The sequence below is a fragment of the Gopherus evgoodei genome, chromosome 6 (assembly GCF_007399415.2).
Source record: "Gopherus evgoodei ecotype Sinaloan lineage chromosome 6, rGopEvg1_v1.p, whole genome shotgun sequence".
Taxonomy (NCBI): Eukaryota; Metazoa; Chordata; order Testudines; family Testudinidae; genus Gopherus; species Gopherus evgoodei.
In genome coordinates, this window is record NC_044327.1 from 47648992 (window position 1) to 47666180 (window position 17189).

Genomic DNA, 17189 nt, shown 5'->3' on the forward strand with positions numbered 1-17189 from the left:
CCAACTGCTTTGCTGCTGAAGAGCCAGCCCTGTATCTAGGCTTTTATTCACCAAACCAACCAATCACCCCCATCCCCAACTTCCCTGCAGGGACAGGAGAGAATTCCCCATGTGCCCCCTGCCTCACAGCCTAGCAGGGGCCAGGCTGCAGCCTCTGTAAGGCACAGGTTACAGACGCAGCATGCTCCTGGCAGCTGCAAGTTTTGCCTACACTCTGAACTAGCGCTGTGTGCATGTTCTCTTTCAGAAAAAAGGAGCTCCGGTGATGTGGCATAGGGCTTTGCAAGTTTTCCTCATGGCTTGAGTTGTGCAATGTGGCACAAGCTGAAGGCTAAGCTCAGTAGAAATCCATCTCATTAGATGAGAGCACAGTGCCCATCTGCACAGCCACGGTGCACAGCACACCACTAATAAAACTATTGTGCTAGCATTGTTGGTGAATGTGTTCACCATTATGGCTAAAATCGTCCACGCACATGCATTTTGTTTCAAAACCACTTTCTGGCAAGCTGCAGCTCATGCAACCACTGTTGATTTGAAACTGAATAATTTATTTTTAAGAGTGTCTGGCATCCATTTACAACATTCTCATGTGCCACAGTTTGGGAATCACTGAAATAGGTTGTACTAAGTGAATTATGGAATGTGGATTAAGTTCTGTTTGTCTAATTGTTCTTAAATACAGATGCACACACTTTACAGAAGGGGATGGCTCAGAGGACTAATAACGAGATATGTCCCTTTCATCTGTAAGTGAATAATGACTGGTTATTAGTAACCAAATATATTTGTTGTCTCTTCATTGGATTAAGTAAAATTAGCTGCTTGTATCAATCTTTGTTAGCAATCAAAGCAAAGACCAAAGTTTAAACGGGTATCGAGACTTGACTCTTAGTTGGTCCCTCAGAGTCATATTAATGGTGTTTAAAAGGAAGCTTAGACTGCTGCTACCTGTGCTGTCCCTATTTTGTGGAGGGGAAAAATAGTGCTTAAGTTTCCAGAACTGCTAGTTTGCCAACTTTCACTGATAATAAAACTATATTTAAAGTCTCCAGAATTGTTTTCAGTCATGTTGATAGACTCCTAAAGAAGTGCTGTCAAGTCCTCCTTGGCCACCCAGTGGCCTCAGTGTAGGACCTCTTGGAAAGAAGTTTGAAGACAAGAAAGAATTAGTACTTCAGTACTGTGGCTGTGGTATGGAAGACCCCATTTACAGATGAAGGGGGAAATTTTGCATAATTTGTCTTTAGTTTTTCTTCTCTGTGATTAAACTTACTAGGCACTAATAACTAGTACGGGCTTCCGTCATGCCTATTGAGGCTTGGCAATCTGAAGACCCAATACTAAGGAGTTAACATAGTTTGAATTTGTCCTGGATATTACTGTCTGTCTGACTGAGAATCCCCAAGGCTCTGTGTGGCAGGCTCTCTCTTTCAAAGCTTTGATTGTTTTTTTGCTGACATGCACACAAAATGACAAACCAAAGAAGAAAAAGAATGGAAGGCTTATACTTTTCTGTAGTGTATTAAATGTAGATGACAGAGGCCATTCATTCTTGCAGGTATAGTCTTGTGAGCTGTTAAGCTCTGTTCAGGTATGAAAAGTGAAATATGTAGCCGGATATAATGAGTTCAATATCCTTCCTTCCCATATACCTCCATCTCAAATATCTCTGCCTTTTTTTGTCTGCCTTTGTTCATAATGTAACACTACTGTCTACGTAGTATCTCTTAATGAAATGCCATGCAATGTGATGTCACCTCTGGGAGGGAAGAGCAAGTACTATATACCAGCTTAGTGTTGGCTTTCAGTTTAACCTCAGCTGTTTGTGCAGCCACACACAAAATTACATTAGAAGGATACATTTCATGTTATTTCTACTTCTTTTCATATTAGCTAAGCTATTTCAGCGATTCTCAGCCTTTTTCTTTCAAAGCCCCCCTCCCCCAACATGCAATAAAAACTCCAGAGCTTGGGGGAGGGGGAGTGGAGGCTCCAGGCTTCAGCCTCAGGGGGTGCTTCTGTCCTGCAGGGAGTGGGGCTCAGGAGCCCTGTGGGATGGAAGGCTTGAGAGTTTTGCCCCACAGGATGGGGTCTCAGAGCTTTAGCACTTTGGGGCTTTAGTTCTGTGGGGGCAGCTTAGGGCTTCAGTCCCGTAGGGCAGCTTCTGTCAAGGCTCAGGGTACCAGAGCTCAGGGCTTCAGTCCTGTGGGGTGCCTGGGCTCAGGGCTTGAGCCCTATGGGGCATGTGGGCTCAGGGCTTTCACCCTGCAGGGCACCAGAACTCCAAGCTTCAGGCCCAGGGCTCCAAGTGGCTCTGGTTTGCGGACCCCCTGAAATGGCTTGCAGTCCCCCAGTGGGCTGTGGACCCCCAGCTGAGAACTGCTAAGCTATTTAGCACAAATTCAGATCCAAAATAGAACAGAGACTAATGTACTAGTGAGTAGTGTCTGAAGATACCAACCTATTATTATCATTTTGGGCAATGAAAGTTTGTAATGCATTAGTTCTTTACTCACTTGTCCGCAATTTAATTGATTTGCAATCATTTTAGGCCAAACAAAGAGAACACAGGAGAAGTGAGTGAGTCTGGAACATGCATAATCAAACACGGTCTTAATGCAGAAAAAATCTTCATGCAGGTTCATTACTTGAAGGTAAGAATGCAAAACTGACCTAACTGAAGCTGATGTTACCAACACATTTATAAACACTTATTTTTGTGTATCCTTTAATTAATAGCATCATCTTTGTCTTTGGCACTGATTTCTTCCAGGGCTATTTCCTTCTGCAATCTCTAGCCAAGAGAATTGGAGAGGCTACATATTTTGAATTTTTAAGAAAGTTTGTGCAGAAGTTTCATGGACAACTGATCCTTTCTCAGGTACTCTGCTGGTGCTTGTTTTCCAATTTGTTGAAAAATAAGTGACTTTTATTTTTTGTTTGACTATTTTAATCACTAGTTGTGGACATTTAAAATGTGGATAGGGTATAGGACATTGAGTCAGGAAACTTGGATTCTGTTTTAAGCTCCAACATGAACTCCGTTTTTCCTAAAGGAAGTCACACTTCACTTCTGTGCCTCATTTTCTCTATCTGTAAAATGGAGATGATATTTATTGTCCTTTATAAAGCACTTGGAACCTTGCATAAAAAGTGCTCTACAAGCAATATGTATGTATGTATTATTATTCAACACTTCATAGCAACAAGGGGTATAAATTGAGATCATCCTGCTCCAGAAGTACAGACCTCTGTCACTTGAACTAAATATAAATTCCTATTAGCAGTAAAAACTAAATAATATGTATATACTGGAAGGATGCAATCCTACTCCCTTGAGATCAGTGGCAAATATTCCATTGAAATCAATGGAAACAGAAACCGGTTCTTAGTGTAATTGATATAAGATACTGTATCTGATCTTATAATAGTATGTACTCTATTGTGCAGTCATCACTGTGGTGTTGTCTGAGTGTCTTGAAGTTGCATTGCTGTCAGACTGACTCATGTGCACCCATTTATTCAGGTACGAGTACCTGTATCAGATAATTTCATCTAAATACATTGAAGGTGGCATGGAAACAGAACCTGCATTTACATTTGTTGCATTGGACTTTCAAGATTCTGGACTTGTATGTGTATTTGGAACATTGGAAGCAGTTATGTGCTGAATTAAACTGGGTAATCAGCAAGGGCAGGAAAAATAGTGACTGCTAAAGGTGGCTTTAAGATCCACTCTGAAAGGGGATGATTCTTTTTAAAGCCAGGCTGAAGACATTCAGGGAAGAGACTTGCTGCCTAACTGCTAACTATTTCTGTGCAGAGTTACCTAGTCTCATATTGTACCTTGCTGCAACCAAAGAAGAAGGCTGGGAAAAGCTATTCCATGACTCTATCTGCTCCAGTAAAAGAACAAGCTAGTAGTACTTATACCCATTCTTAAAGTTTCGTCTGGTGTACACAAGGTACAGCTCTACCACTTGAGGGAACATTGGGCACCCTAAGGTAGAGAAGGTTCCCACTGCTTGCAGCTGTTTTGAATATCAGGTCAGTTAGACTTCCTTGGAGTTTTAATTGGCACAGAGTAAAAAAAAAACAATCACTGTCGAAGACTTGTCTATGCTACGGCTCTCAAGCTGTGAACACCAGTGTTTTTGTGTTTAACACCAGCTGGAAACTTTTTTGAAAATTATTGCAAGAAAGCAAGAAACTGGCAAATGCCCTTAATTTGACTTCAGGAAAAGTATTAGACTGAGGTAGAAAAAGTCAGCTTGTTGCAGTTAGATCTACTAGCCTGACAGGAAATCAATTAAGTTAGTGAATTACATAAATATTGCAAAATGTTGGAAGGTCCCAACACATTAAGCTATTAGGTCATCCTAGCCAGATCATATTGCAGTGGTCCTACTAATCTACTAGTAATCTTCCCTCTCACTCCAATGCTCTGCTGTAAAGTGTGAATTTGTAGTGTATCCAGCTGTTCTTTCACAAGCTGAAACATTTCATGCTTGTTCTCATCCCAGAAGCAAGTATTCATAGTAGTTTGTGGAGCCATTTTTGAGTTGAGAGTGACTATATGGCATTTTTCATCTAAGATTTCTCAAGACTCATTTTTTGAATATAATTAACTCAAAGAAGACTTTGTTTTAAAACTTTAAACTTGGCCGTGCGATTAGTCAAGATTGAGAAACATGCTTTCCTTTGTTTGAAGATATTTGATTTTGAAATAGTAAAGTTATGGATGTTTTCTTAAAAATGCATCAGTCATAGTGTATTTTCTTACACCAGAAAGACACACTAAAGTTTGATGCTTTGAACAGTCATAAGTGTCTATGTTTGGGAATCAGAGGTGGCTGGAATGAGTCACAATACCATTGCAACACTTCTGGTACTTTTTCAGCAGTTCATTGAAGGCCAAAATCCAAAGTTACTGGAAAGACTGAATAGGAGTTTGATCTTACCCTTAGGTAACATTCGTTGTACATTTCTAGACACACATAAGTAGCATTTTCTGTTGGTGCATCTTTGTTGTATAACTATGTAATAAAAATGCAAGGAGGCAGAGTTATGGTTAATTCTGAATTTCTTTTCTCTGAAAATCTCAACTTTAATGTTGCATTTGTTTAGGTATTTGGCATTTAATTGTAGCTAGGCATACATGATATCAGAAGTAATTACTGTATTTAAAACTTTCTACCAACTTTTCTTATTCAGGTTCTTTCTTGAAAAGTACAGTATTCTGTCACCACTGAAGCAATAAGAGGTTTAAAATAAAGGCACAAGTGATAAATTTAAATACGGTCTTATACTTTTGCCTTGTCCAAAACAATTGTAAGCGTTCCCAGCATTAAGAGTTCTGAGGAAGAGAGACAGTAAAAACTCACAGTGCAAATAATTATCTACTTTCTGAATACAAGTCTTGTTTTCAGTGATATTTGTAGTAGTTTTCCTAGATGAGAGCTGCAGGTGCAAGGAAATGACTTCAGATGTGAAACATTAATCAGTTTGCTTTTTTTCCTTCTTTTGATTGCCAGTGCTTAGTATGTTTCTAATCGTAGTTTTTGTTTATTTTGCTTGAAGTAACAACAGACGAGTAAAGCAAGTCTGGAATCTTTTAGCAGGATTTAAAAATAAATCTTCTGTTTTACTTTCTATGGGAGAATTCATTTAGTAACTGCTTTGAATTAGAATTTTATAATGAATGGAGTGATATAGAAATAAATGAGTACAAGTTCCTGATTTCACTACTGCAGTTAATTCTACTGTTTAATTTGATGGTGGAAAAAGAACACACTAGGAATCAAGTTGTTTGCAAAGTTTCATTTTCATAGACTTCCATCTGCTATAATAATATCCGGGACCTGAACTGCTCCTGCATTCTGCTTAGGTTCTAATCTGGTGTGGCACAGAAACAGTCTTGCTTAAAAACAAACAAACAACACTTTTTAAATCCCAGATTTTTGTTACGACAAAGTTTTAAAAGGCAAACTTTCAGTGAATAGAGACCAAGGTGTATGTATATACATATACACACACATGCACACTTACGTATACTCAAGCTATTACCACAATTTTGTATGATAAATGGGTATCTACACCTGCAAATTAATAGTTATGTGTTTGTCTTGCTCATTTGCTCATACAAATATGGCAGCTGGAGGTGGAAATGTAGACATGCCAGTGTTTGAGCATTTTTGTGCATAGACACTTCTGGATTGCTTTTTAAAGTAACTAGAGTCTGAAATATATTTATACCCTTTGGCCCCAGTTCTGGAAACTTTTCCGTGTTTGAAGACCCTGAGCTTGAGTGAATACCTATTAATGTCAATGGGGCTCAACGTAGGCTCAGAAGACTCCCTGTCCAGAGCAGATTACAGGATTGGAGCCTTTGTTTGCTTTTGCACTTAAATGAGGTTGGAACACAGAAATAGATGTCAGTTTCACTTCAATCCAGTTAGTTTCACATTCACTAACACGGGGATCGGCAACCTTTGGCCTGCAGCCCACCAGGGTAAGCACTCTGGTGGGCCGGGCTGGTTTGTTTACCTGCCACGTCTGCAGGTTCAGCCGATGGTGGCTCCCATTGGCCGTGGTTTGCCACTCCAGGCCAATGGGAGCTGCAGGAAGCCACAGCCAGCACATCCCTCAGCCTGCGCCACTTCCCGCAGCCCCCATTGGCCTGGAGTGGTGAACCGCGGCCAATGGGAGCCACCATCGGCCGAACCTGTGGGCACGGCAGGTAAACAAACCGGCCCGGCCCGGCCTGCCAGGGTGTTCACCCTGGTGGGCCGTGTGCCAAAGGTTGCCCATCCCTGCACTAACACATTGTTGCCATTTTTGATTGCTAAAACTGTGAAGGGAATGTTTATATTAAAGCACAATCTATTGAAATTAAAACTTAATGAAATTAATGAAAGAAGTCTATTAAAATCAAGTTTTATCAAAGTCCTTTCTAAAGCAAAATCTACATTTTAGTTTTAAAATATTTGAGTGCCATTTTAAATCTAATTAATCAAGTTATGCTATGCTCGTAGACTCTTTGATTATCTACAGGTGCATTGCTTTTTAAAGACTTCTTTCTCTGCATATATGCTTGCTATAAACTCTGTGAACATTCACTTTATTTATAATCATACACACACAAACTATGTTAAAAAACCTTATTAAGATTGCAAAGTCAAGCACTCTAAAGTTCGGAAAAGTAAGAATTAAGCTTGTCTGTATCATTTCCTAACTATTGATTGCTTGACTTTGCAACCCTAATAATGTTGTTTTAACTTAATGTTTTTGTGTCTAATTTTCTACATTTTAAAAAACAAGCTGAAAAAACATAAATTCAATTGTATGGCATCATCTTGACATCCACATGAGTAATCAGCATGGTAGGAACCTTTGGACTCACCAGCCAGATCTCTGCTACTTGAGTTAATAGAGTAACTAATAGCAGCAATAGACTGCAATTCTCTGTGTGGACTGGCACGGGGGGGGGGGGGGGGGATGAGATACACTTTGCTAGTGAGTTTCACAGATATTTGCAGACAGCAGAGGAATGGTGCATGAATCTTGGGTGCCATTCCAGGTGCTCTAGTGATTACAGACTCTTCTGTCCTCTAGTTCCAACTTGTCCCTTTCCCTGTCCTGTCTCTTCTCCACCTCTAGCACCTCATTCCAGTCTCATTCTCCTTACCTGTCCTTACTTCTTATCTCAGTCCGACTCCTTAAACATCAGTCCCAGTTATCCACCAGAACCCTGGCTCCTCAGCAGATTCATCTTCTTTATACACTACCACATTCACCTAGCTCCAATGGTACCTAATCTCCTTGCCCAGCCAGTTCTATCATTCCTCTTGGCTCCTCATCCAATTTTATTCTTCCCTCACTTACTGGCTCGCAGTCCCCCCTCCACCTGTTTCCCTCTCTGGCTCCTAGTACCAGTTTACCACACCCTCTAAGAAATGGGTGGTGCCTCTATCACTACCTACTGTAGAATATGGTGTAGATGCTAATTTGTGGTTGCCCTTCTTTGGAGTAATGTAATGCCAATATTTAAAAAGGGCTCTAGAGGTGATCCTGGCAATTACAGACAGGTAAGTCTAACGTCAGTACAGGGCAAATTAGTTGAAACAATAGTAAAGAATAAAGTTGTCAGACTCATAGAAAAACCTAAATTATTGGGCAAAAGTCAACATAGTTTCTGTAAAGGGAAATCATGTCTTACTAATATATTAGAGTTCTTTGAAGGGATCAACAAATATATGGACAAGGGGGATTCCGTTGACATAGTGTACTTTAGGTTTCCAGAAAGTCTTTGACAAGGTCCTTCACCGAGGGCTCTTATGTAAATTAAGTTGTAATGGGATAAGAGGGAAGATCCTTTCATAGATTGAGAACTTGTTAAAAGACAGGGAACAAAGGGTAGGGTTAAATGGTAAATTTTCAGAATGGAGAGAGGTAACTAGGGTTACCCAAGGGTCAGTCCTAGGACCAATCCTATTCAACTTATTCATAAATGATCTGGAGAAAGGGGTAAACAGTGAGGTGGCAAAATTGCAGATGATACTAAACTGCTCAAGATAGTTAAGACCAAAGCAGACTGCGAAAAACTTCAAAAAGATCTCACAAAACTAAATGATTGGACAACAACATGGCAAATGAAATTTAATGTGGATAAATGTAAAGTAATGCACATCTGAAAAAATAACCCCAACTATACATACAATATGTTCGGGGCTAATTTACCTACAACTAATTAGGAAAGAGATGTTGGAGTCATTGTGGATAGTTCTCTGAAGACATTCATGCAGGGAGCAGCGGCAGTCAAAAAAGCAAATAGGATGTTGGGAATCATTAAAAAAGGGATAGAGACTAAGATGGAGAATATTTTATTGCCCTTATATATGCCAACATCTTGAATACTGCGTACAGATGTGGCCTCCTCATCTTAAAAAAGATAAACTGGCATTAGAAAAAGTTCAGAGAAGGGCAACTAAAATGATTAGGGTTTGGAATGGGTCCCATATGAGGAGAGATTAAAGAGGCTAGAGCTTTTCAGCTTGGAAAAGAGGAGACTAAGTGGGGATATAACAGCGGTATATAAAATCATGAGTGGTTTGGAGAAAGTGAATAAGGAAAAGTTATTTACTTGTTCCCAGAACTAGGGGCCACCAAATGAAATTAATGGGCAGCAGGTTTAAAACAAATAAAAGTTCTTCACACAGCACACAGTCAACCTGTGGAATTCCTTGCCTGAGGAGGTTGTGAAGGCTAGGACTATAACAGGGTTTAAAAAAGAACTAGATAAATTCATGGAGGTTAAGTCTATTAATGGCTGTTAGCCGGGATGGGTAAGAAATGGTGTCCCTATCCTTTGTTTGTCAGAGGGTGGAGATGGATGGCAGGAGAGAGATCACTTGATCATTACCTGTTAGGTTCATTCCTTCTGGGACAACTGGCATTGGTCAATGTCGGTAGACAGAATACTGGGCTGGATGGACCTTTGGTCTGACCCAGTATGGCCATTCTTATGTTCCTAGTACTAAATACCTATCTTCAGAACCCTGAAATACATTCATTATAAACTTCGATAAATAATAGGAGCATTCTAATTTCAAGGAAAATTGTAAAATGCTATCTATTGCTAATAGATGTATATGAATTGTCTTTCTTCTTCTTAATTTCCTCTCATTATCTTCTTGGAAAACAAAGAAGAGCCTGAATCAAAAAGTAGAGATTTTGTCTCACAGTAACTGAGACTATAATACATACAATGTGAAAATACTAGTAGGACAAGAAATATCAGCTAATAATAGATTATAAAACACTGATGAGATAGCAGATCAAGGGATCTGGCTAGATTAACATTTGAAGTTTCTGTATAAATTTCAGTCAGATTTGTATTATCCCTGTCACAGCTGTAATGATGCCAACAAATGGTAAAATCTTTTGGACAACAGTACTGACCTGGCCTGAATTCCATTACTGACACTTTGAACTAGGTACTCCCTCTCCTTTAACAATGTATTATAGAATATCAGGAGGTCATCTAGTCCAACACCCTGCGCAAAGCAGGGCCAATCCCCAGACAGCTTTTTACCCTAGTTCCCTAAATGGCCCCCTCAAGGACTGAGCTCACACCCCAGGGTTTAGCAGGCCAATGCTCAAACCACTGAGCTATCGCTCCCTCTGAATAATATATGGAGATATACCTATCTCCTAGAACTGGAAGGGACCCTGAAAGGTCATTGAGTTCAGCCCCCTGCCTTCACTAGCAGGACCAATTACTGATTTTGCCCCAGATCTCTGAGTGGCCCCCTCAAGGACTGAACTCAGAATCCTGGGTTTAGCAGGACAGTGCTCAAACCACATATTCAGCAAAACATGGTATACCCATTCCCTAAGAATCAAACTTGCTGCCTTCAATACAACACTCTTTGCCAAGGGAGCAAGAGCTCACTTTCAGGAATCATACTAAGCAATCTGTGCTGCAGTGCACAGCATCACTAGGCTAAAAGACTTGTCCCCAGTAAGATACTGTTAATATTAACAAACTTGATTTACTGCTAGTTAAAAATAGACAGTAAAAATGGAGAGTTATTTTTAATAATGCGTCTCTCCTGAAAACTGCTTATGGGAGCCGAGTAGTTAGTGTGTTGTATCAAAGTGATTGTTATAAAGAATAAGATTATGTTTAAAGTGATGAGTGCCAGAATACTTCTGGTATGCCAGCGGTAACTTTATAAAGAGAATGAACTGTATTATTCTAGGCTGGGCTGGTTGCACCACCTATTATTAAGGTTGCCTGACACTTTAAGGATGTGCCTTTTGGGGGTGGGGAGGAAGTATGTGATTGTATAATTAAAGACTGTATCTTTATGCAGACACATCAGGAGGCCAAAGTAAGGTTACACAGACAGCCTTAATTTCAGCATTTCTTAACTTTTCCTAAGTTTTGGGTGCTAGAATTCGCAACCTTAATTAAAGTTCTTTTAATGTAATTTTGTTGTTGTGTGTAATAGATTCAATAAAGACAGAATGTAGAATTGTGTTAAAACAGTGAGCAGTGTTTTCAGGTTCTTTTTCTTTTAACTTGTAACACCTTTCAGCTTGACTGGGTTGGAAAACTAACAGACAAAATGTATGTTATCTATACAATTGAACAAAGTAATAATATAGATGAGACATAAATTTTTCTTATCAGTCTCCTATCTGCAGCTGTTTAAATTCTTTTGCTAGTGACACAGACACAGTGAATCTTTTGATAGAGATATTAATTGTGGTGCTTTTGTTCCTTTTCCAGGATTTTCTTTACATGCTGCTGGAGGACATCCCAGAACAAAAAGGGTATGTGAGAGTCAGGTTAGAAAAGATAAAGAAGGGAGTAGAAATCAGCTCTAAGTATGAGTTATGCCAATGAGAGATGTCCGTAGGGGGGTTCTAATATTACACACACACACACACACCCCTACCTCTGACAGGAAAGGTAAGCATAAAGATATTTTAATAGTACTGTTAATACTGAGGATACATCATACTTATGTAGCACCTAAACATTAAATAATTAGGTGCATGACTGTCTTATGAACCCTTGAACATTTTTCCTCAAGTGACTCACCCAAGGTTACACAAGGAAGTCTGTAGTAGAGCTTTGAATAACCCCTGTTCTGTACTTTAGCTACAAAATCACCCATCCCTAAAACCATGCAACTGCCAGTGTCCAAATACTGGGTCAAATTTTTCTATCCTTATTTAAGTAAAAGTACAGTTTATTCCACAAGTAATCCCCATGGTCTCCTCTATGAATAATCCCATTGTCTCCAGTGGGACGTCTTGAGGAATAAGGTGCAGTTCAAAGTGTGTAAGGGGATCCGAATCTGGCTCATTGTTATATAATAGATAACAGCAGTTCAGCCTACAAGAAACAAAAAGTGGATCTTGTGAAAAATAAACAGAAGATGTTGGTTAGCATTTTAGATGCAAAAGGAAAAACAGAAATGGAAGAAATATTGTTGGCAATAGCTGATAAAGCTTATTGGCCAAGGTAGCTCTCTGAGTTATTTGCACAAATCCCACTGTTCTCAGTGAAAGTTGCATGCGTGTTTCTGAACATCAGTGTCCCTTCATATGGTCAATTAATTTTTCCATTTATAAACAGTCATAACTGCTTGGTTCACTGTTTAATCAGAAGGTTTAGAAGTCTTCATTCTAATTTCTTGCACTCTTGTTCTTGTATATTCAGCTGCTGAAAACATCTGAGAAACTTCAGATTAATCCTGCTTCATGATGAGCAGTATGCTAGATCCAGTATCAAAATTACAAAGTCTCTCAGGACTTTTATACCTTTTATACCTCATGATAGGGAGAGTAATAATTTAATAACTAATGTCTCTTTCCAACTGCCAACTCTCGACCATTGCTGAGAACACAAATTAGAAATATTGCCAAGTTTTATCAAGTTTGACGTGTTTTCTAAAAAAAAGTTTACATTTCGACCAAGAAAAATGATATTACCAAGCCCCCTTTTTTACCTTTTTGGTGTCATTGAATTTTATTTTCCACAGTCATAAATATGGAGAAGAGAGAATGATTTATTTTTGTAAAAGGGTTAATTATTACATAAGGTCCTGTAAAATATTTGGGAGCTGGTTTGACAATAAACTGCTTTGTTTTTTGCAAAGTGGTCAAAATAAAGTGTGTTTGAATCATTTTACTGATCACAGTTCTGCTGTGTATTGGAAATAAAGGACCAGTACACTTTGCATGCTGGATGAGACATATGACTTTCTCCAGTCTGTTCCACCCCTACCATATTTTCATGGCCCAAGATCATTGGAGATAATAGAGTGAGGGCGATAAAGGGGATGTCTCCTGTTGACCACCAACAAACATTTGCATTAGCATCTTGACAATTATATTTTCAGTTGAATGCAAGTCGACTACTAAAGAGGTATGTGTGGTAAATGTAGTGTAGGGGAATACGTATTCTGAAATGTGGACATTTTGTAGATACTGATTTTTCAAAGGTTATGTAATTGCTTCACACCTTGGAGAGTCCAAGAAAAGATGGTGGAAATGAAACTTTCAGTTTCTGCTGTTCTTTCGTGTCCCAGGACTTGTGAGCTACTGAGTATTCTCATTTCCCATGTAAGTCAGGATGTTTTCAGTACCTTATAAGGTGGGTTCCCCGAGAGCATTGTGAATGTGCTACTTTTCTGTAACCCAGGGGTTAAATATCAGCTATTTAAAAATTGTCTCTAATATTGGAAAGAATCAGATTATTTATTATGTGGCATCATGAGTTTAGTATCTAGCAAAAAAAGATATGACATGATTCAATTGTGGGAAGTCGAAGCTTGACAAATTTAGACTGAAAATCATACATACATTTTAAACAATGAGAATAATTAACCATTGGAAGATCTTACCAAAGGTCACGGGAGACTCTCCATCTCTGACAATTTAAAAAATAAGATTGTATGTTTTTCTAAAAGATCTGCTCTAGGAATTATTTTGAAGAAGTTCTATGGCCTCTGCTATACAGGAGGTCAGACTAGATAATCACAGTGGTCTGGCTTTGGAATTTATGAATCTAGCCCAGACTCTTTTTTTTTTTAATCTTTCCAAAAATACATCAGGAATAATACTTGTTTAAATAATGAGAAGTGGTTTTCTAGCTCAAAAGTGGTCAGAAAAAAATAAGTCTAGTTAGGGTTGTTAGTTCATTTTAATGACGATATGTCCAGATTTCTTGTTAAACCCTCTTTTTTTCCATTTCTCACTTTTCCTATGCTTTGATGTGGTACAAAGTGTTATTTGAACAAGGAAACCAATTTTTGATCTAGATATGTGCCAAGATATTTTCACTTTTAATAAGATCACTGCAAATGAAGTGTGGCTCCAGTTGTTCTTGCATACACCTGTGGAATGTAAAGACAGAATTTCAGATTCATGGTAATCTATTTTGTAACCAGACATATGATATACCTGAATTTGTCTGCAGCCAGTGTGATTTTGGCAGTAGAGATCAGTGGTAACGCCAAGAATAACAAAAGGTCATCTGTAAACAGAGCTTTTATTCCTTGTGTGTTGTAATGATGCTTTTCTATACTGGACATTCTCTGTTATGATTTGTATAGACCTTAATAACTATAGTAAAATAGAGCAGAAGCAAATTCATTGTTCTTCCAAAATTAAATGTGTCTAAACATCTTCCGTCACACATGATTTCCAGGATTGGAATGAAATGCATTTAAACATCAGAGCTAAATCTAAAAAGCCTCTTGGCACAAAAATGGCAATCTACCCAACCCAATCAAATATCATTTTAATACTAAGAAAAGCCCATTAGTTGGATGATATTAAACACCCACAGCTCCTAATGTTTGTGATGAAGTAGTGACCCTTATAAAAATGCTTAATAGTATAAATTTAGGCCAACTTCTTGCCCTCACTTCTTCCTGTACTGTCGACAATAGTGTTGTACTGGTGTAACTGAGAACAGAATTTGATCCATTGTAGATTTTGGCAATGAGAATTCCTAGATTATCATTGACTGAAACCAGTCATATGACAACATGGCAATTTTATGTAGTTTATATGTTGGAATAATGCTAATTATTTTTCTGTTATTGGGTACATCGGGTGAGGTCTAAACGACTCTTGCACCAAAGTTTGAGTTTCCCTCCAGTATAGGAGGGCTTTAATATTTAGTCACAGATGATTTTTCAGTTGATACCTGTTGATTGGCAACTGCATGGAAGAGACTCTTCTCCATTCAGGTGCAACCTCCCAAGTGACATCCCCATTGATTTTGTCTTCCTTTCAGACCTACAAGAGATTGTTTCAAGGGGTGTCTATACTTATGCATGCAGAGTACAGACTCTGCACACCCAGCTAGCGTGGGTATAAATAGTGTAAGTGGTGATGCATGGCTTATGTGAGTAGAGTGCCCTACACATCTAAACCCCAGGGTGTGGGCCCTGCATGGCTTTCTACACACCCAAGCACATCTACGCTGCTATTTTTAGCAGTGTAGTGTCCTACTGCCTCCTCACTGCCAAAGCCTTTCTCTGCTGCAGTGAAAGGCTCTAGCAGTGAGAAAATGCTCTGAAAACTCCACAGTGCTAGAGCCTTTCCCCAGTGCCTGCCCTTTCTAGAGCCTTTCACTGCCACAGTGACAACAGTGGACACAGCCTGCCTTTCACTGCAGTGTGTAGCTACACATGTAGTGCCTGTAGTCTATACACTGCGGTAAGGGTGGACATAGCCCAAGTGCCTGGTTTGGAGGACTGCTTCACATTCTGCCTTGGCTCAGTTCTGAAGGGAGCTTGGCTATTGAAAACTCTCCTCCAGGGCAATAGCCTCTGACAGGAGGCCAGGACCAGAAAGGGTAGAGGACATTATATATTTGCAGGCTCCTTGGTCTGCCTCTTCTCTGCTAAGGAACTTTTTGTATGAAGGACTAAGGGCCAGAGCAACTAACAGATGTTTAAGGGTATGATGACATCAGTGGAAGAGGTTTTTCTGTTGATGTAGGTAATCCACCTCTCCAAGAGGAGGTAGCTAGGTCAATGGAAGAATCCTTCTGTTGACCTAGCCATATCTACACTATGGGTAGGTTGACTTATGTACTGTGCTTAGGGCACAGAATTTTTCACAGCCCTCAGTGATGTAGCTAGGTTGATCTAAGTTTTAGATAAGACCAGGCCTTAATATCAGTGCTTGCCTCAGTCTGCCAAGTCTGCCCTCCTGAGCTTTCCTGTTTAGTGTGGACTGCTCTGTCCTGGAGGCTCAGGTTGTCTTGGCCTTCCTCTGGCAAACCTGAAATGCTTCTCACACATGATTGAAGCATCTTATTTTCTTCTGTTTAGCTTCAAAATCCGCTGCTATCATAAAAACAAACAAGCAAACAAAAAACTGATTTCTCTTGTACCTGTGCATTATACTGCATTAGGTTTGATCATAACTCCCAGTAGGTTTACTGCCCCCAGGACCCATGATCTTTAGCCCCCGATGTAAATTGATCCTATTCATGTCTGTGCAACATGTGAGCCATGCAAACTCTCAGTGTTTTTAAACTCCTGTTACAATAGGTGTGTTTCATCAGCTCCAGATAAATGAATCGCAGCTGCTTGAGCTCTGTGTGGCTAGTCTTCTTGAGTAATTAACTTTTGTTACTTTTGGGTATTTGTTTTGGCTTTTTTTGATTTTTGTTATTTCATTTGCTTCTGCAAAACAAATATAAGATAAAAAATAAAGCTACATTTTCCATAATATACTACAGACGAAGTATAGCTTGTAACTTTATTTGTAACTTTAATAACTATGACCTAGTAACCACCTTCCATGTCTTCATAAATTTCCAATTTTTCAATGTACTTGGCTACACAAGTGGATCCTGCCTCCTAGATTTTTATTAATTTACTTTCTTGGGTTAGAAAACTGCTAGTCATGATGGAGGATAGTTTTTAAAGGCACAACTGGCTAATAGGTATCTAACTGCCAATGAAAATATTTCAAAATCTCCCTCAAAATGTCTTATTTCCTCTAATTTTTCTGTAAATTACTGTACATATGTTAGTTGCAAAAAATAATCCATTGGGACATCTTAACAGGTAGTAGTAAAAATCACTACTTGGATCTTGGATTTACTCCTTTTTGGATATATACCTAGTCATGTTACCAGAATAATTTATCTTGAAAATGGTCATGTCAAAGAATTTGTACATCCAGATGAAGAAATAAAAAGACATACTTGTAGAAGTATTTTCAGTTGGATATGGCAGTCTCTTTACCCTCCTTTACTAAACTGTTATATATTTTTAATGTGCACTTTTAACAGCTGCAGTGTTCCACCACAGAGGTGGCTGCATTTCTTTGTTAATGAAGTGATTTCTATATGTAAAGTTTGTAAAGTGCTTTGAGATGAAAGTCTGCTACTTAAAGCCTTTATATGATCATACTAATTCTGATCAATAATTGTATTACAATAGCATCTAGGGGCCTCATCTGAGATCAGGGCTTCATTGTGTTGGGGCGAGTACACATTAATAGATCATCCCTAGTTTGAGGCTCTTACAGTCTAAATTGATAGACAAAGAGTAGTTAAAAGGAAGTATTAGCCCCATTTTACAGAAGGGGAACCTAGTATATGGAGATTGTGACTTTCCCAAGGTCACACAGGAATTCTA

General features: G+C 39.0%; 1 protein-coding gene across 7 annotated transcripts in view; it reads left to right on the forward strand.

Annotated features, from left to right (window-relative positions):
- The window catches only part of AOPEP (aminopeptidase O (putative)), a 350923-nt gene that overhangs the window by 204521 nt on the left and 129213 nt on the right, over nucleotides 1-17189 (forward strand). For all 7 annotated transcript variants that reach the window (XM_030566094.1, XM_030566098.1, XM_030566100.1 and 4 more), the window contains 3 exons: nucleotides 2555-2657; nucleotides 2777-2884; nucleotides 11300-11343. In XM_030566094.1, coding sequence (XP_030421954.1) covers nucleotides 2555-2657; nucleotides 2777-2884; nucleotides 11300-11343 — 255 coding nt within the window. The remainder of the gene's footprint in view (nucleotides 1-2554; nucleotides 2658-2776; nucleotides 2885-11299; nucleotides 11344-17189) is intronic.